The sequence below is a fragment of the Oncorhynchus kisutch genome, linkage group LG14, assembly GCF_002021735.2.
Source record: "Oncorhynchus kisutch isolate 150728-3 linkage group LG14, Okis_V2, whole genome shotgun sequence".
In the NCBI taxonomy this organism is placed as follows: Eukaryota; Metazoa; Chordata; class Actinopteri; order Salmoniformes; family Salmonidae; genus Oncorhynchus; species Oncorhynchus kisutch.
In genome coordinates this window covers 89229625-89257624 of record NC_034187.2, presented here as the reverse complement: position 1 = coordinate 89257624, position 28000 = coordinate 89229625, and the positions used below count along the sequence as shown (strand labels likewise).

At 43.4% G+C, this 28000-nt stretch overlaps 1 protein-coding gene across 2 annotated transcripts; it reads right to left on the bottom strand.

Moving 5' to 3' along the window:
* Window positions 1-25: 25 nt before the first annotated feature.
* On the bottom strand, window positions 26-27924 carry si:dkey-284p5.3 (predicted GPI-anchored protein 58). 2 transcript variants are annotated; one of them, XM_031789157.1, is made up of 4 exons: window positions 27447-27924; window positions 6767-7033; window positions 1733-1814; window positions 26-686 (listed from the first exon to the last, which is right to left on the bottom strand). In XM_031789157.1, exons 1-4 carry the CDS (start codon window positions 27538-27540, stop codon window positions 680-682), a joined length of 450 nt encoding a protein of 149 aa, XP_031645017.1. In that variant the 5' UTR covers window positions 27541-27924; the 3' UTR covers window positions 26-679. The 2 variants fall into 2 exon arrangements, with proteins under 2 accessions (XP_031645017.1, XP_020324322.2); XM_020468733.2 differs by having other exon boundaries at window positions 1733-1817; window positions 27447-27902.
* Window positions 27925-28000: the final 76 nt, after the last annotated feature.

The following is a 28000-nucleotide window of genomic DNA, read 5'->3' as shown; positions in this document are numbered from 1 at the left end:
ATTTAAAAAAAGCAACGTCAGTAAATGTCTTGAGTTCAGTACCTGTTTTATTCAAACCGTTATAACATGGCCATAGAGCTTAATAACATGGTCATAGAGCTTAATAACATGGTCATAGAGCTTAATAACATGGTCATATTATATACCCTTATAACATGGTCGTAACATGGTCATAATATGGGTTGTACAGTCTAATAGTTGTTGGCTTCATTTCTTAAATATGTGTGAGTAAATGGATTCAAGTTGTTCCTGAATGAATAACTCTGACAAATTAGTGTTGGTCGCTTAATCTGACATACTTGAACCCACATACTTGATTTCCCTCATACTTGATCCCACATCGTTACAAGGCTGTAATACGAACTCTAGTCACCAGAAATGTAGATTTTAGATTCAAGCAAATATTAATAAGCATTTATAAGTTACTTTGAAGCAATTATCTAATGAATGTTTCATAAACAATGCTAATAATACAACTAAATGCACAGGAAGTAGAGTATTTACAGAGGAAAAAGGCACAGTGATGACCGATTGATCCTGGTCACAGAGATCAGCTGATCTGCAGCTTGGCAACAGGCAAGTGGTGTGTATATATTGTCATCCTCTCTCGCTTTCAAATTAGGACATTCATGCAGATTCTTCATCCACAACAATGGGAAGACCGGCTTCATTTCCCTGACTAGGGGCTAAAATGCAAGCGAGGAAAATCATATTAGAATGGGTGGACATTCAAGAAATATGAAGCAACAGGTTCACTTTGTATTTCATGTAAAATAACCCACCTCGTTGCAGTTGTATCGGCCTCTGCTGTGACCTCAATAACCCTTCTCACCTCGTTGCAGTTGTATCGCCCTCTGCTGTGACCTCAATAACCCTTCTCACCTCGTTGCAGTTGTATCGGCCTCTGCTGTGACCTCAATAACCCTTCTCACCTCGTTGCAGTTGTATCGCCCTCTGCTGTGACCTCAATAACCCTTCTCACCTCGTTGCAGTTGTATCGGCCTCTGCTGTGACCTCAATAACCCTTCTCACCTCGTTGCAGTTGTATCGGCCTCTGCTGTGACCTCAATAACCCTTCTCACCTCGTTGCAGTTGTATCGGCCTCTGCTGTGACCTCAATAACCCTTCTCACCTCGTTGCAGTTGTATCGCCCTCTGCTGTGACCTCAATAACCCTTCTCACCTCGTTGCAGTTGTATCGCCCTCTGCTGTGACCTCAATAACCCTTCTCACCTCGTTGCAGTTGTATCGGCCTCTGCTGTGACCTCAATAACCCTTCTCACCTCGTTGCAGTTGTATCGGCCTCTGCTGTGACCTCAATAACCCTTCTCACCTCGTTGCAGTTGTATCGGCCTCTGCTGTGACCTCAATAACCCTTCTCACCTCGTTGCAGTTGTATCGGCCTCTGCTGTGACCTCAATAACCCTTCTCACCTCGTTGCAGTTGTATCGCCCTCTGCTGTGACCTCACTAACCCTTCTCACCTCGTTGCAGTTGTATCGGCCTCTGCTGTGACCTCAATAACCCTTCTCACCTCGTTGCAGTTGTATCGGCCTCTGCTGTGACCTCAATAACCCTTCTCACCTCGTTGCAGTTGTATCGCCCTCTGCTGTGACCTCAATAACCCTTCTCACCTCGTTGCAGTTGTATCGGCCTCTGCTGTGACCTCAATAACCCTTCTCACCTCGTTGCAGTTGTATCGGCCTCTGCTGTGACCTCAATAACCCTTCTCACCTCGTTGCAGTTGTATCGGCCTCTGCTGTGACCTCAATAACCCTTCTCGTTGCAGTTGTATCGGCCTCTGCTGTGATCTCAGCTGCTTTTGCAAGAACAAACACAAAACAGTCATCAACCTACATTCACTAATCGTTATGTATTAAGTGTTAAGAGGCCTGGAAGGGTAATCCTGAACTACAAAAGCTGCAATGTCCCTTTTCTGCTGTTTGAAGTCAGTGTAGGGCACCTTATTTGTAGTGCACTACTTCTGACCAGGGCTCCCTAGGTTTGGTTTGGCACTACTTCTGACCAGGGCTCCCTAGGTTTGGTTTGGCACTACTTCTGACCAGGGCTCCCTAGGTTTGGTTTGGCACTACTTCTGACCAGGGCTCCCTAGGTTTGGTTTGGCACTACTTCTGTCCCTCTCTGTGTCTCTCTGTGTCTCTCTGTGTCCCTGTGTGTCTCTGTGTCTTTCTGTGATTCTATACTGAACCACTGGTTCAATTCAACTATATACATCATTTGGACACACCTACTGATTCAAGGGTTTTTCTTTATTTGTACTATGTTCTACATTGTAGAATAACAGTGAAGACATCAAAACTATTAAATAACACATATGGAATCATGTAGTAACCAAAAAGGTGTTAAACAAATCAAAACATATTTCATATTTGAGATTCTTCAAAGTAGCCACCCTTTGCCTTGATGACAGCTTTGCACACTCTTGGCATATTCAACTATATAAGGTCTGCTGGCCCACTGGTTCTATTCAACTACATACTGGCCCACTGGTTCTATTCAACTACATACTGGCCCACTGGTTCTATTCAACTACATACTGGCCCACTGGTTCTATTCAACTATATACTGGCCCAGTAGTTCTATTCAACTACCTACTGGCCCACTGGTTCTATTCAACTATATACTGGCCCAGTAGTTCTATTCAACTACATACTGGCCCACTGGTTCTATTCAACTACATACTGGCCCACTGGTTCTATTCAACTACATACTGGCCCACTGGTTCTATTCAACTATATACTACCTTTATCGGTCATATTATTGGTACTTTGTATTCGACAAATACACTATCCAAATGCGCAGTACATGTGACTTGGCAGTAATTTGCATTGGGACTCACTAAGTAAATTGACAAGATTAGTAATGACTTCCATCACCATGGAACCTCTAGGGTCAGTGAGGGATCATGTTAGTAATGACTTCCATCACCATGGAACCTCTAGGGTCAGTGAGGGATCATGTTAGTAATGACTTCCATCACCATTGAACCTCTAGGGTCAGTGAGGGATCATGTTAGTAACCTTGGTAACAATCCTATCCCCTACCCTGGTAACAGACCTATCAATAAAGACCCATTCCTTAACCCCGGCAACAGACCTATCCTTAAAGACCTATTCCTTAACCCTGGTAAAAATCCTATCCCTAACCCTGGTAACAGACCTATCCTTAAATACCTATTCCTTAACCCTGGTAACAATCCTATCCCTAACCCTGGTAACAGACCTATCCTTAAATACCTATTCCTTAACCCTGGTAACAGACCTATCCTTAAATACCTATTCCTTAACCCTGGTAACAATCCTATCCCTAACCCTGGTAACAGACCTATCCATAACCCTGGCAACAGACCTATCCCAAACCCTGGTAACAGACCTATCCTTAAAGACCTATTCCTTAACCCTGGTAACAATCCTATCCCTAACCCTGGTAACAGACCTATCCTTAAATAACTATTCCTTAACCCTGGTAACAGACCTATCCTTAAATACCTATTCCTTAACCCTGGTAACAGACCTATCCTTAAATACCTATTCCTTAACCCTGGTAACAGACCTATCCCTAACCCTGGTAACAGACCTATCCATAACCCTGGCAACAGACCTATCCCTAACCCTGGTAACAGACCTATCCTTAAAGACCTATTCATAACCCTGGTAACAGACCTATCCCTAACCCTGGTAACAGACCTATCCTTAAAGACCTATTCCATAACCCTGGTAACAGACCTATCCATAACCCTGGTAACAGACCTATCCATAACCCTGGCAACAGACCTATCCATAACCCTGGCAACAGACCTATCCATAACCCTGGCAACAGACCTATCCATAACCCTGGCAACAGACCTATCCATAACCCTGGCAACAGACCTATCCATAACCCTGGCAACAGACCTATCCATAACCCTGGCAACAGACCTATCCATAACCCTGGCAACAGACCTATCCATAACCCTGGTAACAAATCTATCCATAACCCTGGTAACAGACCTATCCATAACCCTGGTAACAGACCTATCCATAACCCTGGTAACAGACCTATCCATAACCGTGGTAACAGACCTATCCATAACCGTGGTAACAGACCTATCCATAACCCTGGTAACAGTCAGGGTAATGAGACAGCCAAACAGGGAAACGTCTACATAGATTAATATTCACCTGGGCTCCTAGCTAGCTGTGTTCAGGGGGTCACTGAGGATTACAGTAGGCTAAGTGGAACACTTATCAGGTTACTGTTGATCATTGGCAGTACATTAACATTGTGTACTCGGTCTTGTCAATGGGACAATAGAGAGGGTCATTACACCTTGTTGTTGGATTAATACTGTAAGGGACGTATTTCCAGTCAGACAGGTTAAAGCCTAAAGTCTCTGACTAAAAAGCTATTTCAACTGAGATCATGTTTTTGTTGTTGTAAAGGACTGGGCTTTATCTGTGTCTGGTGAAACTATCCTAATGTGTTTTATCTGTGTCTGGTGAAACTATCCTAATGTGTTTTATCTGTGTCTGGTGAAACTATCCTAATGTGTTTTATCTGTGTCTGGTGAAACTATCCTAATGTGTTTTATCTGTGTCTGGTGAAACTATCCTAATGTGTTTTATCTGTGTCTGGTGAAACTATCCTAATGTGTTTTATCTGTGTCTGGTGAAACTATCCTAATGTGTTTTATCTGTGTCTGGTGAAACTATCCTAATGTGTTTTATCTGTGTCTGGTGAAACTATCCTAATGTGTTTTATCTGTGTCTGGTGAAACTATCCTAATATGTTTTATCTGTGTCTGGTGAAACTATCCTAATGTGTTTTATCTGTGTCTGGTGAAACTATCCTAATGTGTTTTATCTGTGTCTGGTGAAACTATCCTAATGTGTTTTATCTGTGTCTGGTGAAACTATCCTAATGTGTTTTATCTGTGTCTGGTGAAACTATCCTAATGTGTTTTATCTGTGTCTGGTGAAACTATCCTAATGTGTTTTATCTGTGTCTGGTGAAACTATCCTAATGTGTTTTATCTGTGTCTGGTGAAACTATCCTAATGTGTTTATCTGTGTCTGGTGAAACTATCCTAATGTGTTTTATCTGTGTCTGGTGAAACTATCCTAATGTGTTTTATCTGTGTCTGGTGAAACTATCCTAATGTGTTTTATCTGTGTCTGGTGAAACTATCCTAATGTGTTTTATCTGTGTCTGGTGAAACTATCCTAATGTGTTTTATCTGTGTCTGGTGAAACTATCCTAATGTGTTTTATCTGTGTCTGGTGAAACTATCCTAATGTGTTTTATCTGTGTCTGGTGAAACTATCCTAATGTGTTTTATCTGTGTCTGGTGAACTATCCTAATGTGTTTTATCTGTGTCTGGTGAAACTATCCTAATGTGTTTTATCTGTGTCTGGTGAAACTATCCTAATGTGTTTTATCTGTGTCTGGTGAAACTATCCTAATGTGTTTTATCTGTGTCTGGTGAAACTATCCTAATGTGTTTTATCTGTGTCTGGTGAAACTATCCTAATGTGTTTTATCTGTGTCTGGTGAAACTATCCTAATGTGTTTATCTGTGTCTGGTGAAACTATCCTAATGTGTTTTATCTGTGTCTGGTGAAACTATCCTAATGTGCTTTATCTGTGTCTGGTGAAACTATCCTAATGTGTTTTATCTGTGTCTGGTGAAACTATCCTAATGTGTTTTATCTGTGTCTGGTGAAACTATCCTAATGTGTTTTATCTGTGTCTGGTGAAACTATCCTAATGTGTTTTATCTCTGTCTGGTGAAACTATCCTAATGTGTTTTATCTGTGTCTGGTGAAACTATCCTAATGTGTTTTATCTGTGTCTGGTGAAACTATCCTAATGTGTTTTATCTGTGTCTGGTGAAACTATCCTAATGTGTTTTATCTGTGTCTGGTGAAACTATCCTAATGTGTTTTATCTGTGTCTGGTGAAACTATCCTAATGTGTTTTATCTGTGTCTGGTGAAACTATCCTAATGTGTTTATCTGTGTCTGGTGAAACTATCCTAATGTGTTTATCTGTGTCTGGTGAAACTATCCTAATGTGTTTTATCTGTGTCTGGTGAAACTATCCTAATGTGTTTTATCTGTGTCTGGTGAAACTATCCTAATGTGTTTTATCTGTGTCTGGTGAAACTATCCTAATGTGTTTATCTGTGTCTGGTGAAACTATCCTAATGTGTTTTATCTGTGTCTGGTGAAACTATCCTAATGTGTTTTATCTGTGTCTGGTGAAACTATCCTAATGTGTTTTATCTGTGTCTGGTGAAACTATCCTAATGTGTTTTATCTGTGTCTGGTGAAACTATCCTAATGTGTTTTATCTGTGTCTGGTGAAACTATCCTAATGTGTTTTTACAGCTGCTTGAACAAATAGGTATTACATCCTTATCAAAACTGTCACGCATTCACACCTGATCCATGTCCATCCTGAAACAGGCCTCCTGTGTGCCGTGAGCAGATATGAGGACAGCAGAAAGGTGTTATTTGCATTGGAAATAGAGGAACATGATCATGTTGGTTTTGAACAGGCCACTTTGGCTGCGTTTACAGAAGCAGTCCAATTCTGATATTTTGCCCAATTATTGGCAAAAGAGCTGATCAGGTTGATCAAAATACCAATTAGTGGAAAAAGAGCTGATCAGGTTGATCAAAATACCAATTAGTGGAAAAATATGACAATTGGGCTGCCTGTGTAAACACAGCCTCTGACTGTCTGTCTGTGCCTACAGTACCTACCTGGGTCCTGGGCTGCAGGGGGAGGCTCTGGAGAGCTGGCTGGCTGCTCAGGGGAAGTGGCTGCTGCAGGAGCATCGGCTGCAGGCTGGGTCTCACTCTGGGCCGGGGTCTCCGCTGCAGGGGCTGGGTCTGTGGTGTCTGCAGGAGCCTCGGCTTGGGCTGCAGCCGGAGCAGACTGGGCCTCCCCTCCTGTGGCTGCTACGGTCACTGTGGGATCTGGGATGGTCTCACTGTCCTCCGCAACCTTACCGTTCTCATTAGCCGCCCCTGGCAGTGGAACACAAAACATCAGCCACATGCTGGGAGCTCAAGGATTGGTCAATCAAGCAATCATTTTATCAATAAAATGTGATTTATATAGCCCTCAACAAGAACAAAGTTTTTTAATTTTACCTTTATTTAATTAGGCATGTCAGTTCAGGACAAATTCTTAATTTCAATGACGGCCTAGGAACAGCGTGTTAACTGCTTTGTTCAGGCACAGAAAGACAGATTTGTACTTTGTCCTAGCTACGGTTCCTAGTCCAACGCCTTAACCCCTAGGCTACCCTGCCACCACAAAGTACTTTACAGTAATCTACATCAATTGAAATATTCAATGTTTGATGGACAAGCTCAACGGTTACAACAATAGACAATAACGGTCACACCCCTCTACCTTACTGTGAGAAGTAGGCAATTATATAATTATATAGCAACCAGCAGTGTTAGAACAGTGTCATAGGGTCTGAATGGTGTCTATAACGTGATGACTAGGACATGGCTTCAGGTCATGATTAAGTAGCCGTGAAACTGGCAAACAATGCTTCACCTCATAGCAACACCAAACAATCACAGCTCTTTCTCAGTCAACAGCCCAGCTAGTGTAACACAGTTGGTTATGTTTCCACTTGACACTGTAGAAATATGTATTTCATGTTCATGTATTCCTATTGGTTGGTTGAATTAACATATCAATGAGATATTATGCCATTGGTCATTATGCAGATAGTGGGAGACCTCAAACTTAAATTCTACCCAGTCTTATATTTATTTAATTAGCCCAGCAGCATACCACCCAGCATACCACTGCTGGCTTGCTTCTGAAGCTAAGCAGGGTTGGTCCTGGTCAGTCCCTGGAAGGGAGACCGGATGCTGCAGGAAGTGGTGTTGGAGGGCCAGTAGGAGGCACTCTTTCCTCTGGTCTAAAAAAATATCCCAATGCCCCAGGGCAGGACACTGCCCTGTGTAGGGTGCCATCTTTCGGATGGGACGTTAAACGGGTGTCCTGACTCTCTGAGGTCATTAAAGATCCCATGGCACTTATTGTAAGAGTAGGGGTGTTAACCCTGGTGTCCTGGCTAAATTCCCAATCCAGCCCTCAAACTATCAAGGTCACCTATTAATCCCCAGTTTACAATTGGCTCATTCATCCCTGTAACTATTCCCCAGGTCGTTGCTGTAAATGAGAACGTGTTCACAGATAAATAAAAATATATATATTTACAATGACGGCACCGGACGACACTGGGACTCCTGTTCACGGCCGGTTGTGACACAGCCTGGATTTGAACCAAGGTGTCTGTAGTGATGCTTCTAGCACTGAGATACAGTGCCTTAGACTGCTGGACCAGGGTCTGTAGTGATGCAGTGTCTTAGACCTCTGAACCAGGGTCTGTAGTGATGCACTGAGATGCAGTGTCTTAGACCGCTGAACCAGGGTCTGTAGTGACGCCTCTAGCACTGAGATGCAGTGTCTTAGACCGCTGAACCAGGGTCTGTAGTGACGCCTCTAGCACTGAGATGTCTTAGACCTCTGAACCAGGGTCTGTAGTGACGCCTCTAGCACTGAGGTGTCTTAGACCTCTGAACCAGGGTCTGTAGTGACGCCTCTAGCACTGAGATGCAGTGTCTTAGACCGATGAACCAGGGTCTGTAGTGACGCCTCTAGCACTGAGATGTCTTAGACCTCTGAACCAGGGTCTGTAGTGACGCCTCTAGCACTGAGATGTCTTAGACCTCTGAACCAGGGTCTGTAGTGACGCCTCTAGCACTGAGATGTCTTAGACCTCTGAACCAGGATCTGTAGTGACGCCTCTAACACTGAGATGCAGTGTCTTAGACCTCTGAACCAGGGTCTGTAGTGACGCCTCTAACACTGAGATGCAGTGTCTTAGACCTCTGAACCAGGGTCTGTAGTGACACCTCTAACACTGAGATGCAGTGTCTTAGACCTCTGAACCAGGGTCTGTAGTGACGCCTCTAGCACTGAGATGTCTTAGACCTCTGAACCAGGGTCTGTAGTGACGCCTCTAGCACTGAGATGCAGTGTCTTAGACCGCTGAACCAGGGTCTGTAGTGACGCCTCTAGCACTGAGATGTCTTAGACCTCTGAACCAGGGTCTGTAGTGACGCCTCTAGTACTGAGATGTCTTAGACCTCTGAACCAGGGTCTGTAGTGACGCCTCTAGCACTGAGATGCAGTGTCTTAGACCTCTGAACCAGGGTCTGTAGTGACGCCTCTATCACTGAGATGCAGTGTCTTAGACCTCTGAACCAGGGTCTGTAGTGACGCCTCTAGCACTGAGATGCAGTGTCTTAGACCTCTGAACCAGGGTCTGTAGTGACGCCTCTAACACTGAGATGCAGTGTCTTAGACCTCTGAACCAGGGTCTGTAGTGACTCCTCCTCCAGCATTGAGATGCAGTGCCTTAGACCACTGAACCAGGGTCTGTAGTGACGCCTCTATCACTGAGATGCAGTGTCTTAGACCGCTGAACCAGGGTCTGTAGTGACGCCTCTAGCACTGAGATGCAGTGTCTTAGACCTCTGAACCAGGGTCTGTAGAGACGCCTCTAGCACTGAGATGCAGTGTCTTAGACCTCTGAACCAGGGTCTGTAGTGACGCCTCTAGCACTGAGATGTCTTAGACCTCTGAACCAGGGTCTGTAGTGTCGCCTCTAGCACTGAGATGCAGTGTCTTAGACCTCTGAACCAGGGTCTGTAGTGACGCCTCTAGCACTGAGATGTCTTAGACCTCTGAACCAGGGTCTGTAGTGTCGCCTCTAGCACTGAGATGCAGTGTCTTAGACCTCTGAACCAGGGTCTGTAGTGACGCCTCTATCCCTGAGATGCAGTGTCTTAGACCTCTGAACCAGGGTCTGTAGTGACGCCTCTATCACTGAGATGCAGTGTCTTAGACCGCTGAACCAGGGTCTGTAGTGACGCCTCTAGCACTGAGATGCAGTGTCTTAGACCTCTGAACCAGGGTCTGTAGTGACGCCTCTAGCACTGAGATGTCTTAGACCACTGAACCAGGGTCTGTAGTGACGCCTCTATCACTGAGATGCAGTGTCTTAGACCTCTGAACCAGGGTCTGTAGTGACGCCTCTAGCACTGAGATGCAGTGTCTTAGACCGCTGAACCAGGATCTGTAGTGACGCCTCTAGCACTGAGATGTCTTAGACCTCTGAACCAGGGTCTGTAGTGACGCCTCTAGCACTGAGATGTCTTAGACCTCTGAACCAGGGTCTGTAGTGACGCCTCTAGCACTGAGATGCAGTGTCTTAGACCTCTGAACCAGGGTCTGTAGTGACGCCTCTATCACTGAGATGTAGTGTCTTAGACCTCTGAACCAGGGTCTGTAGTGACGCCTCTATCACTGAGATGCAGTGTCTTAGACCGCTGAACCAGGGTCTGTAGTGACGCCTCTAGCACTGAGATGTCTTAGACCTCTGAACCAGGATCTGTAGTGACGCCTCTAGCACTGAGATGCAGTGTCTTAGACCACTGAACCAGGGTCTGTAGTGACGCCTCTATCACTGAGATGCAGTGTCTTAGACCTCTGAACCAGGGTCTGTAGTGACGCCTCTAGCACTGAGATGCAGTGTCTTAGACCGCTGAACCAGGATCTGTAGTGACGCCTCTAGCACTGAGATGTCTTAGACCTCTGAACCAGGGTCTGTAGTGACGCCTCTAGCACTGAGATGCAGTGTCTTAGACCGCTGAACCAGGATCTGTAGTGACGCCTCTAGCACTGAGATGTCTTAGACCTCTGAACCAGGGTCTGTAGTGACGCCTCTAGCACTGAGATGCAGTGTCTTAGACTTTTTCTGAAATTACAATGCAAAAATTCAACAACAAATAATCTTGTATATTGCACCTTTAACCATTAGTTGGGAAAATGCTGACTAAACTGACTCAAGATCAGCATCTAGGGGCAACTTTACCCTACTCCTTGACAAGACACAGGGACAGCTAAGGTTATGACAAGGTTATTATAAGGTTATATTCAATGTTATTATGTTATTATAAGGTAATCACAACGTTATCATATTATTACAATATTATTATAAGGGTATCACAATGTAATTTGAATGTTATCACAATGTTACTATGAGGTTATTAAATGCTATTATAATATCACAATGTTATTATTAGGTTATCAATGTTAGCATAGTTACTATGTTATTACAATGTTATCACAATATGATTACAATGCTGCTATTACAATGTTATTACAATGTTATTACAATGCTGCTATTACAATGTTATTACAATGCTATTACAATGCTATTAGAATGCTATCATAATGTATCATTATGATATTACAATGCCTTTGTTCCCTTGGACTGTAATGATATCAAAGTCTAACCCTAACCCGTTTCCTATTATCCAAGATGGCGTAGCAGTCGGACGTGAGTTTTGTCTTGTCCTGTGAAAATAATTGTTTTCCTAGTTTTTTCCATATATATTTCATATATATTTTAATCTCACTTTCCATCTACGGACTGAATATACTCTCCTGCAACTCGCCTCACCCAATGTGGTATGGATCTGATATTTTTTATACTAGATCCGGAACCCCCATCAGAAGCTAGCCAGCTAACTAGCTACTAGCTAGTAGTCAGTTAGCCACCGCTAGCGGTCTTCACCGTTAACTCGGACACCAACCAGCCTCAGCTCGGTTAATACCTGCCAGTCTGCACAGCGTGATATCAACCCGGAGCATATCGGACAGCTTTTTCTCTACCACATCTCTGGATTCCTACCGCAAGCTCTGGATCATTACACCGGATCATCGCAGCTCGCTAATTCTTGGGCTACAATACCTCTTTTGCCAATTGGCCTGGACCCTTTATTGCCGACACGGAGCCCCACCGTTCCATCACGATTGATCTGCCGACGTAATCGTCCGAGGTGGTTTCAACAGGCTTTTTTCCGTTGCGACATCACAAAAGACCCATCTGCCCGCTAGCTTTCTGAATTGCTGTGTCTCCAGCTTGCCTAGCCTAGTAGCGACTACCGAATGGCTCCCTGAGTCACATATCGATGCTCATTGGACCCTATGATCACTCGGCTACACATGCTTCTCCCTAATGTCAATATGCCTTGTCTACTGCTGTTTAGGTTAGCTATTATTGTTGTTTTTTTCACTGTAGATCCCCAAGCCCCAACCTAAATGCCTTAGATTTTTCTTTTTTCGCACCCTCCACACATGCAGAGACCTCACCTGGCATAACTGGTGCCTCCAGAGACCTCTCTCATCGTCATTCAATGCCTAGGTTTACCTCCACTGTACTCACATCCTACCATACCCTGGTCTGTACATTATGCCTTGAATCTATTCTACCACACCCAGAAATCTGCTCCTTTTATTCTCTGTCCCCAACGCACTAGACGACCAGTTCTTATATCCTTTAGCCGTACCCGTATCCTACTCCTCCTCTGTTCCTCTGGTGATGTAGAGGTTAACCCAGGCCCTGTAGCCCCCAGTACTACACCTATTACCCAGGCGCTCTCATTTGTTGACTTCTGTAACCGTATAAGCCTTGGTTTCATGCATGTTAACATCAGAAGCATCCTCCCTAAGTTTGTTTTATTCATTGCTTTAGCACACTCCACCAACTCTGATGTCCTAGCCGAGCCTTAGGAAGGCCACCAAAACTCCTGAAATGTCCATCCCCAACTATAACATTTTCAGACAAGATAGAACTGCAGAGATAGCCTGCAGAGTTCTGTCATACATTCCAAGTCTGTGCACAAACAATTTGTGCTTCTACTTTTAAATATCCACCTTTCCAGAAATAATTCTCACTGTTGCCGCTTGTTATAGACCCTCCTCAGCCCCCAGCTGTGCCCTGGACACCAAATGTGAACTGATTGCCCCCCATCTATCCTCAGAGTTTGTACTGTTAGGTGACCTAAACTGGGATATGCTTAACACCCCGGCCATCCTACAATCTAAGCTAGATGCCCTCAATCTCACACAAATTATCAAGGAACCTACCAGGTACAACCCTAAATCCGTAACCATGGGCACCCTCATAGATATCATCCTGACCAACTTGCCCTCTAAATACACCTCTGCTGTCTTCAACCAGGATCTCACCGATCACTGTTTCATTGCCTACGTCCGTAATGGGTCTGCGGTCAAACGACCACCCCTCATCACTCATGCAGGCCTTTCTAATTGACCTGGCCCAGGTATCCTGGAAGGATATAGACCTCATCCCTTCAGTAGAGGACGCCTGGTTGCTCTTTAAAAGTGCTTTCCTCACCATCCTAAATAAGCATGCCCCATTAAAAAAATGTAGAACTAAGAACAGATATAGCCCTGGGTTAACTCCAGACTTGACTGTCCTTGACCAGCACAAAAACATCCTGTGGCATACTGCATTAGAATCGAATAGCCCCGGCGATATGCAACTTTTCAGGGAAGTCAGGAACCAATACACAGTCAGTTAGGAAAGCTAAGGACAGCTTTTTCAAACAGAAATTTGCATCCTGTAGCACTAATTCCAAAAGGTTTTAGGACACTAAAGTCCCAGAATAAGAGCACCTCCTCCCAGCTGCCCACTGCACTGAGGCTAGGAAACAATAACCACCGATAAATCTACGACAATAGATCATTTCAATAAGCATTTTTCTACGGCTGCCCATGCTTTCCACCTGGCTACCCCTACCCCAGCCAACAGCTCTGCACCCCCCGCAGAAACTTTCCCAAGCCCCCCCCCCCCCCGCTTCTCCAAATCCAGACAGCTGATGTTCTAAAAGAGCTGCTAAATCTGAATCCTTACAAATCAGCTGTGCTAAACAATCTGGACCCGCTCTTTACAAAATTACCAGCCGAAATTGTTGCAACCCTTATTACTAGCCAGTTCAACCTCTCTTCGTATCGTCTGAGATCTTCAAAGATTGGAAAGCTGCTGCGGTCATCCCCCTCTTCAAATGGCGAGACAATCTAGACCCAAACTATTATAGACCCACAGCTGAAGTCAGACATTTACATACACTTAGGTTGGAGTCATTAAAACTCGTTTTTCAACCACGCCACACATTTCTTGTTAATGAATTAAAGTCGGTTGGGACATCTACTGTGTGCATGACACACGTAATTTTTCCAACAACTGTTTACAGACAGATTATTTCACTTATAATTCACTGTATCACAATTCATTTTTATGCTGATACTGTTATTTACTGTTGTGCCTTGTCTCTTACAAAAGCTTTCCAGAACATGCAAACTGATTTTTATACTGTTCAACATACCTTGTGTGTCAATTGAAGCTTATCCTCAATACTGACAAAACTAAACTAAATAGTGTTTTCTAATGCAAGAAATAGACCTCTGAACCTTTCACCTATTACTACCTGTCAGGGCAAGGAGATTGAGACTGATACCTCATATAAATAACGTGGAATTTTAATTGATGACGGCCTCTCTTTTAAATTGCATATTCAACAACTTACAAAAAAATTGGAGCTGAAATTGGGATTTTATTTTAGGAATAAGGCCTGTTTTTCTGTTGAAGCCAGAAGGAGGCTAGTATCAGCTACATTTATGCCTTTACTAGACTATGGGGATATTTTATATATGAATGCTTCCGCTCAGTGTTTGAGATCAATTGACACTCTTTACCATGGCACTTTGAGATTTATTTTAAACTGCAAAACCCTTACGCACCACTGCACTTTGTATACCAATCTCTAGTCACTCGTAGGCTCAGTCACTGGTATACTTTTATTTTCAAAGCCATTTTGGGTTTACTACCTTTTTATTTGTGCATTTTTATTGTTCAGAAATGTGGTGGGTACTCTCTTCATTCGCTGGACTTTATCCTGCTAACTGTTCCAAATGTCCGAACTGAATTTGGTAAAAGGGCTTTTATGTACTCTGCGCCATCGTCTTGGAACACCTTACAAAATACTTTTAAACTGGAAGAATTTGTCCCGATTGGTGTTTTTAAATCACTGATGAAGGATTTTGAGGCTGATTCCCTGACCTGTCAATGCTTTTAATTTGCTGTTTTATACTCTTGTGAATTCAATGGTTTTTACTAGATTACTTTTAGTTTTTCATGTTGTCTGTATGTAATTTTTTTGTAATGACTTGGTGCTGCCTATCTTGGCCAGGGCTTAATCTCAATGAGCCTGGTTAAATAACGGTTAAATAAAAAATCCCAGAACAACAGCAAAGGACCCTGTGAAGATGCTGGAGTAAACAGGTACAAAGTATCTATATCCACAGTAAAACGAGTCCTATATCGTCATAACCTGAAAGGTCGCCCAGCAAGGAAGAAGCCACTGCCTCAAAACCGACATAAAAAAGCCAGACTATGGTTTGCAACTGCACATGGGGACAAAGATTGTACTTTCTGGAGAAATGTCCTCTGGTCTGATGAAACAAAAATATGACTGTTTGGCCATAATGACCATCGTTATGTTTGGAGGAAAAGGGGGGAGGCTTGCAAGCTGAAGAACACCATCCCAACCGTGAAGTATGGGGATGGCAGCATCATGCTGTGGGGTGCTTTTCTGCAGGAGGGACTGGTGCACTTCACAAAATAGATGGCGTCATGATGAAGGAAAATTAGGTGGATATATTGAAGCAACATCTCAAGACATCAGTCAGGAAGTTAAAGCTTGGTCGCAAATGGGTCTTCCAAATGGACAATGACCCCAAGCATACTTCCAAAGTTGTTGCAAAATGGCTTAAGGACAACAAAGTCAAGGTATTGGAGTGGTCATCACAAAGCCCTGACCTCAAATCTCATAGAAAAATTGTGGGCAAAACTGAAAAAGTGTGTGTGAGCAAGGAGGCCTACAAACCTGACTCAGTTACACCAGCTCTGTCAGGAGGAATGGGTCAAAATTCACCCAATTTATTGTGGGAAGCTTGTGGAAGGCTACCTGAAACGTTTGATCCAAGTTAAACATTTTAAAGGCAAAGATATCAAATACTAATTGAGTGTATGTACAATTCTGACCCACTGGGAATGTGATGAAAGAAATAAAAGCTGAAATAAATCATTCTCTCTACTATTATTCTGACATTTCACATTCTTAAAATAAAGTGGTGATCCTAACTGGCCTAAAACAGGGAATTTTTACTAGGATTAAATGTCAGGAATTGTGAAGAACTGAGTTTAAATGCATTTGGCCTAGGTGTATGTAAACTTCCGACTTCAACTGTCTATCCATCCTGCCCTGCCTTTCTAAAATCTTCGAAAGCCAAGTTAACAAACAGATCACCGACCATTTTGAATCCCACCATACCTTCTCCACTATGCAATCTGGTTTCTGAGCTGGTCATGGGTGCACCTCAGCCACGCGCAAGGTCCTAAACAACAACCGCCATCGATAAAAGACAGTACTGTGCAGCCGTATTCATTGACCGGGCCAAGGCATTCGACTCTGTCAATCACCGCATTCTTATCGGCAGACTCAATAGCCTTGGTTTCTCAAATGACTGCCTTGCCTGGTTCACCAACTACTTCTCAGATAGAGTTCAGTGTGTCAAATTTGAGGGCCTGTTGTCCAGGCCTCTGGCAGTCTCTATGTGTGTGCCACAGGGTTTAATTCTCGGGCCGACTCTGACTATTTTATCTGTATATCAATGATGTCGCTCTTGCTGCTGGTGATTCTCTGATCCAGCTCTACGCAGATGACACCGTTCTGTATACATCTGGCCCTTCTTTGGACACTGTGTTAACTAACCTCCAAACGAGAATCAATGCCATACAACTCTCCTTCTGTGGCTTCCAACTGCTTTTAAATGCTAGTAACACCAAATACATGCTTTTCAACCGTTCGCTGCCCGCACCCGCCCACCCGTCTATCATCACTACTCTGGGCGGTTCTGACTTAGAATATGTGGGCAACTACAAATACCTAGGTGTCTGGTTAGACTGTAAACTCTCCTTCCAGACTCACATTAAGCATTTCCAATCCAAAATTAAATCTAGAATCGGCTTCCTATTTCACAACAAAGCATCCTTCACTCATGCTGCCAAACATACACTCGTAAAACTGTCTATCCTACCGATCCTTGACTTTGCCGATGCCATTTACAAAATAGCCTACAACACTCTACTCAGCAAACTGGATGTAGTCTATCACAGCGCCATCCGTTTTGTCACCAAATCCCCATATACTACCCAACACTGCGACCTGTATGCTCTCGTTGGCTGGCGCTCGCTACATATTCATCGCCAAACCCACTGGCTCCAGGTCATCTATAAGTCTTCGCTAGGTGAAGCCTTGCCTTATCTCAGCTCACTGGTCACCATACCAACACCCACCCGTAGCACACGCTCCATCAGGTATATTTCACTGGTCATCCCCAAAGCCAACACCTATTTGGCCACCTTTCCTTCCAGTTCTCTGCTACCAATGACTGGAATGAAATGCAAAAATCACTGAAGCTGGAGACTTATATCTCCCTCACTAACTATAAGCATCAGCTGTCAGAGCAGCTTACCGATCACTGGACCTGTACACAGCCCATCTGTAAATAGCCAACCCAACTACCTCATCCCCATATGGTTATTTTGTATTTTTATTGCTCATTTGCACACCAGTATTTCTACTTGCACATCTATCACTCTAGTGTTAATCCTAAATTGTAATTACTTTGCCTCCACAGCCTATTTATTGCCTTACCTCCCTAATCTTACTACATTTGCACACACCGTATATAGATTTTTCTATTGTGTAATTGACTATACGTTTTTTAATCCTATGTAATTGACTATATGTTTTTTTAATCCCATGTGTAACTGTGTTGTTGTTTGTGTCTCACATGTCCCTGAGAAAGATGAGGCATGCATGTGTATGTTGGGCATTATCCAAACTGCAGTATCAGCACTGTGTCTAAATCAAGTTGGTCTAACACACCACTTTAACCACAGGAAGAAAGGCGAAGAAAATACCCAGTTAATGATCATATGAAACACAGGCCTCAGGCTAACACAGATTAACTTCCTCACCCACCACAGCCCATGGTTCCTAGAACAGGAATGTGTGTACATGGATGTGAAGCCTGGAGGCCAAGACTAAGGGATATGAGACCGGGTATAGCAGTCGTTTGGAAATTGCTTCCAAGGATGAACCAGACTTGTGGAGGTCTACATGAATCTACTAGCAGGAGTATCTAAACTAAGAGAAAAAAAATAAACATCCTCTCACTGTCAACTGCGTTTATTTTCAGCAAACTTAACATGTGTAAATATTTGTATGAACACAAGATTCAACAACTGAGACATAGACTGAACAAGTTCCACAGACATGTGACTAACAGAAATTGAATAATGTGTCCCTGAACAAAGGGGGAAGGGTCAAAATCTAAAGTAACAGTCGGTATCTGGTGTGGCCACCAGCTGCATTAAGTACTGCAGTGCATCTCCTCCTCATAGACTGCACCAGATTTGCCAGTTCTTGCTGTGAGATGTTACCCCACTCTTCCACCAAGGCACCTGCAAGTTCCCAGACATTTCTGGGGGGGAATGGCCCTAGCCCTCACCCTCCGATCAAACAGGTCCCAGACATGCTCAATGGGATTGCGATCCGGGCTCTTCGCTGGCCATGGCAGAACACTAACATTCCTGTCTGGTGTCTTGCGAGGACCTGCCTTACTACAACAGGCCTACAAGCCCTCAGTCCAGCCTCTCTCAGCCTATTACGGACAGTCTGAGCACTGATGGAGGGATTGTGCGTTCCTGGTGTAACTCGGGCAGTTGTTGTTGCCATTCTATACCTGTCCCGCAGGTGTGGTGTTCGGATACCGATCCTGTGCAGGTGTTACACGTGGTCTGCCACTGCGAGGACGATCAGCTGTCTGTCCTGTCTCCCTGTAGCGCTGTTTTATGAGTCTCACAGTACAGACATCTGCAGTCCTCATGCCTCCGCGCAGCATGCCTAAGGCACGTTCACGCAGATGAGCAGGGACCCTGGGCATCTTTATTTTTGTGTTTTTCAGTAGAAAAGCCTCTTTAGTGTCCTAAGTTTTCATAACTGTGACCATAATTGCCTACAGTCTGTAAGTTGTTAGTGTCTTAACGACCGTTCCACAGGTGCATGTTCATTAACTGTTTATGGTTCACTGAACAGGCATGGGAAACAGTGTTTAAACCCTTTACAATGAAGATCTGTGAAGTTATTTGGATTTTTACGAATTATCTTTGAAAGACAGGGTCCTGAAAAAGGGACATTTCTTTTTTTGCTGAGAATACATTCTTCTACTTGCAGGAGTATCTACATTTATACTAGACCTACACAACTTTTACAAACCATTTGCATTCATGAACAAACATTTGCATTGAATGCACAACTTCACACTAACATCCCTCAGAAACCAACCCCCACTTTTACACTACTGCTACTCTCTGTTCATCATATATGCATAGTCACTTTAACCATATCTACATGTACATACTACGTCAATCAGCCTGACTAACCAGTGTCTGTATGTAGCCTCGCTACTTTTATAGCCTCTCTACTGTATATAGCCTCGCTATTGTATATAGCCTCTCTACTGTATATAGCCTGTCTTTTTAATGTTGTTTTATTTCTTTACCTACCTATTGTTCACCTAATACATTTTTGCACTGTTGGTTAGAGCCTGTAAGCATTTCACTGTAAGTTCTACACCTGTTGGATTCTGTACACGTGACAAATACACTTTGATTCGATTTGAAATTAATACTCAAACCTTTGATCAAAAAATGCAGATGGTGGGGAAGAGAAAGGCCAGTTTGAGTGAGATGACATTTACTCAGAGCGATGCCATGTACGGAGACAAAATACCCATTCAGGAGGGTGTGGGACCAAAACAGTTCCATTGGCATAAAAGCAGAAACAAGCCCAAGGTGTTCTGTGTGACACCTCAAAAACCAAAGCAAAACTATTCTTTCACTCTGTAGTTTGTGCAAGTTGACAATGTCCTTGTTCTGCCTGAGAGGAGTCAGGTTAAAGGAGCCATATGCAAAACTAAGGAAATGTCCCTGCTGCCACATGTTCATCTGACCCAGAGAAAGAGATTAGAGAATTTCTATGAATGCCAAACAGTGGATATGGATCATTTGCAGCAGTGGGAACATTACGTTTAAAGCAACACAATGTTTAGCGTATTTGGAGTGTCTGTAATACATGTTCTGGGGTTGATGGTCACTAGATTTATAGCTGCAGTAGCTGCAGTAGTTTGTGTCAGGGGGCTAGGGTCAGTCTGTTATGTCTGGAGTATTTTTCCTGTCTTATCCGGTGTCCTGTGTGAATTTATGTATGCTCTCTCTAATTCTCTCTTTCTCTCTTTCATTCTTTCTCTTGGAGGACCTGAGCCCTAGGACCACGCCTCAGGACTACCTGGCATGACGACTCCTTGCTGTCCCCAGTCCACCTGGCCGTGCTGCAGCTCCAGTTTAAACTGTTCTGCCTGCGGCTATGGAACCCTGACCTGTTCACTGTGATTACTATTATTTGACCCTGCTGGTCATTTATGAACATTTGAACATCTTGGCCATGTTCTGTTATAATCTCCACCTGGCAGCCAGAAGAGGACTGGCCACCCCTCATAGCCTGGTTCCTCTCTAGGTTTTATCCTAGGTTTTGGCCTTTCTAGGGAGTTTTTCCTAGCCACCGTGCTTCTACACCTACATTGCTTGCTGTTTGGGGTTTTAGGCTGGGTTTCTGTACAGCACTTTGATATATCAGCTGATGTAATAAGGGCTATATAAATAAATTTGATTTGAATGTTATGGATTGTTCTCATATCTGTTGATAGTGATTGACACCAGACTGGAGGTACAAGGACTGATGACATGCTGACTATTCACTGTTGTATTGTATTGATGACATTATGTTGAACACTGTGTGATTCTGTAGCAGCTGACAAAGTCACTGCCTTTTGGTTTAGACATCCTGCAAGACTCTCAGGCTGGTGTTTACAGAAAACTTGGTGCTGTCTGATTAGGATATTAAGGGCATGTCTCCAAGAGACTGGTGTTTACGGAACACTTGGTGCTGTCTGATTAGGATATTAAGGGCATGTCTCCAAGAGACTGGTGTTTACGGAACACTTGGTGCTGTCTGATTAGGATATTAAGGGCATGTCTCCAAGAGACTGGTGTTTACGGAACACTTGGTGCTGTCTGATTAGGATATTAAGGGCATGTCTCCAAGAGACTGGTGTTTACGGAACACTTGGTGCTGTCTGATTAGGATATTAAGGGCATGTCTCCAAGAGACTGGTGTTTACGGAACACTTGGTGCTGTCTGATTAGGATATTAAGGGCATGTCTCCAAGAGACTGGTGTTTACGGAACACTTGGTGCTGTCTGATTAGGATATTAAGGGCATGTCTCCAAGAGACTGGTGTTTACGGAACACTTGGTGCTGTCTGATTAGGATATTAAGGGCATGTCTCCAAGAGACTGGTGTTTACGGAACACTTGGTGCTGTCTGATTAGGATATTAAGGGCATGTCTCCAAGAGACTGGTGTTTACGGAACACTTGGTGCTGTCTGATTAGGATATTAAGGGCATGTCTCCAAGAGACTGGTGTTTACGGAACACTTGGTGCTGTCTGATTAGGATATTAAGGGCATGTCTCCAAGAGACTGGTGTTTACGGAACACTTGGTGCTGTCTGATTAGGATATTAAGGGCATGTCTCCAAGAGACTGGTGTTTACGGAACACTTGGTGCTGTCTGATTAGGATATTAAGGGCATGTCTCCAAGAGACTGGTGTTTACGGAACACTTGGTGCTGTCTGATTAGGATATTAAGGGCATGTCTCCAAGAGACTGGTGTTTACGGAACACTTGGTGCTGTCTGATTAGGATATTAAGGGCATGTCTCCAAGAGACTGGTGTTTACGGAACACTTGGTGCTGTCTGATTAGGATATTAAGGGCATGTCTCCAGGAGGACAGCTAGACATTTCTCTGCTTCTATGTTGAATCGCTCTGTTGCAAATTGTAATAAAACAGATATTTGCAGATATTTTTTTTCACCTGGAAAATCCTATTAACATCTTATTAATAGAATAGCTATTTACTATCATAGATATTCAGAGAAATTATAACAGGGATAATCTTGTTTTTGATGGTCTGAGAGTCTTTAGGTGCCTTTTGGCAAACTCACTTCGGGCTGTCGTGCATTTTTACTGAGGACTGGCTTACGTCTGGCCACTCTACCATAAAAGCCTGATTTGTGGAGCTGCAGAGATGGTTGTCCTTTTGGACGGTTCTCCCATCTGCACAGAGGAACTCTGGAGCTCTGTCAGAGTGACCATCGCATTCTTGGTCATCTCCCTGACCAACGCCCTTCCATATCATGTCCAATCAATTGAATTAGGATCACTGCTACTCTAACTTCCACGATGCATACAAGGCCCTCCCCCGCCGTCCTATTGGCAAATCTGACCACGACTCCATTTTGCTCCTCCCTTCCTATAGGCAGAAAATAAAACAGGATGTACCCGTGTTGAGAAGTACATGGAAATAAAATAACCGTCCTAACTATTTTGGGAACAAACAGCTGACTGAAGATGGGATGGGCGGTCATTCGTATGGTTGAGTCTGTTTCTGCGATAACATGGACTGAACAAAGTGATTCAACTTTGTTGCTCCTTGTTGAAACAAGCAAGGCGTTGTAGAAAACAATTAATAGAATGGGCTTGGAACCTCTAACTCAGGCAATTCGACTGGTAAACTCATGGGTACACTCACAATTGCTGCCTTGTAGAGTGGTGCAATCACTTCCATGGTAAAGGACTAGTCAATGCTGGTCTGACCAATCGGAATCCACGCTTCAAGATTGTTTTGATCACACGGACTGGAAAATGTTCCGGTCAGCCTCAGAGAACAACATCGACCTATACGCTGACTCGGGTAGTGAATTTATAAGGAAATGCATAAGAGATGTTGTATCCACTGTGACTATTAAAACCTACCCTAACCAGAAACCGTGGATAGATGGCGGCATTCAGGGCAAAACTGAAAGTGTGAACCACTGCATTTAACCATGGAAAGGTGACTGGGATTATGGCTGAATACAAACAGTGTAGTTATTCCCTCCGCAAGGCAATCAGTATAGAGACAAAGTGGAGTCGCAATTCAAAGGCTCAGACACAAGACATGTTTTTAATTTTTTTTTTATATATTCTTATTTTCAATGACGGCCTAGGAACAGTGGGTTACCTGCCTGTTCAGGGGCAGAACGACAGATTTGTACCTTGTCAGCTCGGCGGTTTGAACTCGCAACCTTCCGGTTATTAGTCCAACACTCTAACCACTAGGCTACGCTAGTAGACAATCACGGACAACAAAAAGAAAACCAGCCATGTCACGGACACCGACGTCTTGCTTCCAGACAAACTGAACACCTTCTTTGCCCACTTTGAGGATAATACAGTGCCACTGATGTGGCCCACTTCCAAGAACTGTGAGCTCTCCTTCTCCATGGCCGACGTGAGTAAGACATTTAAACATGTTAACCCTCGCAAGGCTGCCGGACCAGATGGCATCCCAAGCCGCGTCTTCAGAGCCTGAGCAAACCAGCTGGCTGGTGTATTTATGGACATATTCAATCTCTCCCTATCCCAGTCTGCTGTCCCCACATGCTTCAAGATGGCCACCATTGTTCCTGTACTTAAGAAGGCAAAGGTAACTGAGCTAAATGACTAGTAGCACTCACTTCTGTCATCATGAAGTGCTTTGAGAGGCTAGTCAAGGATCATATCACCTCCCCCTTACCTGTCACCCTAGACCCACTTCAATTTGTTTAATGCCCCAATAGGTCCACAGACGATAAATCGCAATCACACTGCCCTATCCCATCTGGACAAGAGGAATACCTATGTAAGAATGCTGCTCTTTGACTACAGCTCAGCCTTCAACAACATAGTACACTCACACAAGCTCATCATTAAGCTAGAGGCCCTGGGTCTCAACCCCGCCCTGTGCAATTGGGTCCTGGACTTCCTGACGGGCCACCCCCAGGTGGTGAAGGTAGGAAACAACATCTCCACTTCGATGATCCTCAACACTGGGGCCCCACAAGTGGGCTTGATTACCAACAACGTCAAGAGGAGGAGGAGGTGAGGGCACTCGGAGTGTTGAGTCAGCAAAACAACAGCCCCACTCAACTTCAACAAAAGAAAGGAGATGATCGTGGACTTCAAGAAACAGCAGAGGGAGCACCCCCCCATCCATATCGACGGGACAGCAGTGGAGAAGGTGGAAAGTTTTAAGTTCCTCGGCGTACACATCACGGACAAACTGAAATGGTCCACCCACGCAGACAGAGTGGTGAAGAAGGCACAACAGCGCCTCTTCAACCTCAGGAGGCTGAAGAAATGTGTCTTGTCATCTAAAACCCTCACAAACTTTTACAGATGCACAATTGAGAGCATTCTGTCGGGCTGTATCATTGCCTGGTACGGCAACTGCTCCGCCCACAACCGCAGGGCTCTCCAGAGGGTGGTGCGGTCTGGACAACGCAACAGTACTTGCCCTCTAGAACATTTACAGCACCCGATGTCACAGGAAGGCCAAAAAGATCATCAAGAACAACAACCACCCGAGCCACTGCCTGTTCATCCCTGCTATCATCCAGAAGGCGAGGTCAATACAGGTGCATCAAAGCTGGGACAGAGAGACTGAAAAACAGCTTCTAGCTCAAGGCCATTAGACTGTTAAATAGTCGTCACTAACACAGAAAGGCTGCTGTCTACATACAGACTTGAAATCATTGGCCATTTTAATAAATGGATCACTAGTCACTTTAAACAATGCCACTTTAATAATGTTTACATACAGTTGAAGTCAGAAGTTTACATACACCTTAGCCAAGTACATTTAAACTCTGTTTTTCACAAATCCTGACATTTAATCCTAGTAAATATTCCTTGGCTTAGGTCAGTTCCTTTACTTAGATGTGTGTGCTTCTACACCTGCATTGCTTGCTGTTTGGGGTTTAGGCTGGGTTTCTGTACAGCACTTTGAGATATCAGCTGATGTACGAAGGGCTATATAAATAAATTTGATTTGATTTGAGTTAGGATCGCCACTTTATTGTAAGAATGTGAAATGTCAGAATAATAGTAGCGAGAATTATTAATTTCAGATTTGATTTATTTCATCACATTCCCAGTGGGTCAGAAGTTTACATACACTGAATTAGTATTTGGTAGCAGTGGAGAACAAGTTCTCATTTGCAACTGCGACCTGGCCAAGATAAAGCATAGCAGTGTGAACAGACAACACAGAGTTACACATGGAGTAAACAATTAACAAGTCAATAACACAGTAGAAAAAAAGGGGAGTCTATATACATTGTGTGCAAAAGGCATGAGGAGGTAGGCGAATAATTACAATTTTGCAGATTAATAACACTGGAGTGATAAATGATCAGATGGTCATGTACAGGTAGAGATATTGGTGTGCAAAAGAGCAGAAAAGTAAATAAATAAAAACAGTATGGGGATGAGGTAGGTAAAAATGGGTGGGCTATTTACCGATAGACTTTGTACAGCTGCAGCGATCGGTTCTATTACTGTTTCATCAGACCAGAGGACATTTCTCAAAAACGTACAATCTTTATCACCATGTGCAGTTGCAAACCACAGTCTGGCTTTTTTTATGGTGGTTTTGGAGCAGTGGCTTCTTCCTTGCTGAACGGCTTATCAGATTATGTCGATATAGGACTTGTTTTACTGTGGCTATAGATACTTTTGTACCTGCTTCCTCTAGCATCTTCACAAGGTCCTTTGCTGTTGTTCTGGGATTGATTTGCACCTTTCACACCAAAGTACGTTAATCTCTAGGAGACAGAACACGTCTCTTTCCTGAGCGGTATGATGGCTGCGTGGTCCCATGGTGTTTATACTTGCGTACTATTGTTTGTGCAGATGAACGTGGTATCTTCAGGCGTTTGGAAATTGCTTCCAAGGATAAACCAGACTTGTGGAGGTCTACAATTTTTTTCTGAGGTCTTGGCTGAATTCTTTCGATTTTCCCATGATGGCAAGCAAATAGGCACTGAGTTTGAAGGTAGGCCTTGAAATACATCCACAGGTACCCCTCCAATTGACTCAAATTATGTCAATCAGCCTATCAGAAGCTTCTAAAGCAATTACATTATTTTCTGGAATTTTCCAAGCTGTTTAAAGGCACAGTCAACTTAGTGTATGTAAACTTCTGACTCACTGGAATTGTGATACAGTGAATTATAAGTGAAATAATCTGTCTTTAAACAATTGTTGAAAAAAATGACTTGTGTTATGCACAAAGAAGATGTCCTAACCGACTTACCAAAACTATAGTTTGTTAACAAGAAATTTGTGGAGTGGTTAAAAAACTAGTTTTAATGACTCCAACCTAAGTGTATATAAACTAGTTTTAATGACTCCAACCTAAGTGTATATAAACTAGTTTTAATGACTCCAACCTAAGTGGATATAAACTTCCAACTTCAACTGTATCTTGCATTACTCATCTCATATGAATGAACTGATTTTATACCATCTATTGCATCTTGCACACCCTGCTCTGTCATTGCTCATCCATATATGTATATGTATATATTCTTATTCCATTCCTTTACTTAGATGTGTGTGTATTGGGTATTTGTTGTGGAATTGTTAGATTACTTGTTAGATATCGCTGCACTTTCGGAACTAGAACCACAAGCATTTCGCTACACTCGCATTAACATCTGCTAACCATGTGTATGTGAACAATACAATTTGATTTGATCCTCAGTTTTCTCCTGTCACAGCCGTTAAACTCTGTAACTGTTTTAAAGTCAGCATTGGCCCCATTGTAAAATCCCTGAGCAGTTTCCTTCCTCTCCGGTAATTGAGTTAAGAAAAGATGCCTGTATCTTTGTAGTGACTGGGTGTATTGATAACCCATCCAAAGTGTAATGAATAACTTCACCATGCTCAAAGGGATATTCAATGTCTGTTTATTTAACAGGTATTTTTTAATCACAGCTCGACTGAGGGACCTTACAGATCATTTATATGTGTTGGGTACAGACATTAGGTAGTTTTCATAAAATCATACTAAACACTATTACTGCACTGAGTCCATACAACGTATTATGTGACTTGTTAAGCAAGTGTTTACTCCAGATCTTATTTAGGCCATAACAAAGGGGTTGAAACTCTAAAAACACAAGGCCACTTTGACATTATTGGATATTGTGTGTAGGCCAGTGACACAAAATCTCAATTGAATCCATTTTAAATTCAGAATGTAACACAACAAAATGTGGAACAAGTTAAGGAGGCACCGTATAAAATAACAAAAAAATTGCGACTAAATTGTGTGACACATTTTTATGTCATCAAAATAATGTGTCAACAATACAAGGATGTTGTATCAATAATATAATGACATTCTAGTATTTGAACTTACCTGTAGTGCTGGTTCCATTGCTTTCCTCTGGTTTAGAGCTGGGCTGTCTGGTGGTGTCCTGCGCTGTTGTCTGGGTACTCGTGGAACAGCCCATCCTGCTTGTCTCACATAGAGGACTGAAGCGGATGAAAATGAGATCCCCAAAGAGCCGTCTGTTGCTCTGATCACGGGCTTGATACTATTCAAATCAGCAGGACTGAAGGCTATACAGCAGGGATCATCAACTAGAGTCAGCAGCGGGACGCCAGCTGGGGAACCGTGCTATATAGTCATTTCACTGGTCTCCACAATTGCATATTTGCGCATGCCTCGTTTTAAATACACCGGGCAACGGCTTGTTGTGGCAGCAGCAGGTTACCACCAGTGTGATGCCTGCATAGTGTCGATACTGGGCTACAGCCTGCTTGCTGTGTATTTCAGTACCCAGCAGAGGACAGACACCTACATTATTCAGTGCATGCGATCAGAGAAGGAACGTTGTCTAGCGTGCGTGAGCATTGCACTCTAATAATTGGTCACGTCACTATAGCTGGAAAGCCATCCTGCCCTACCAA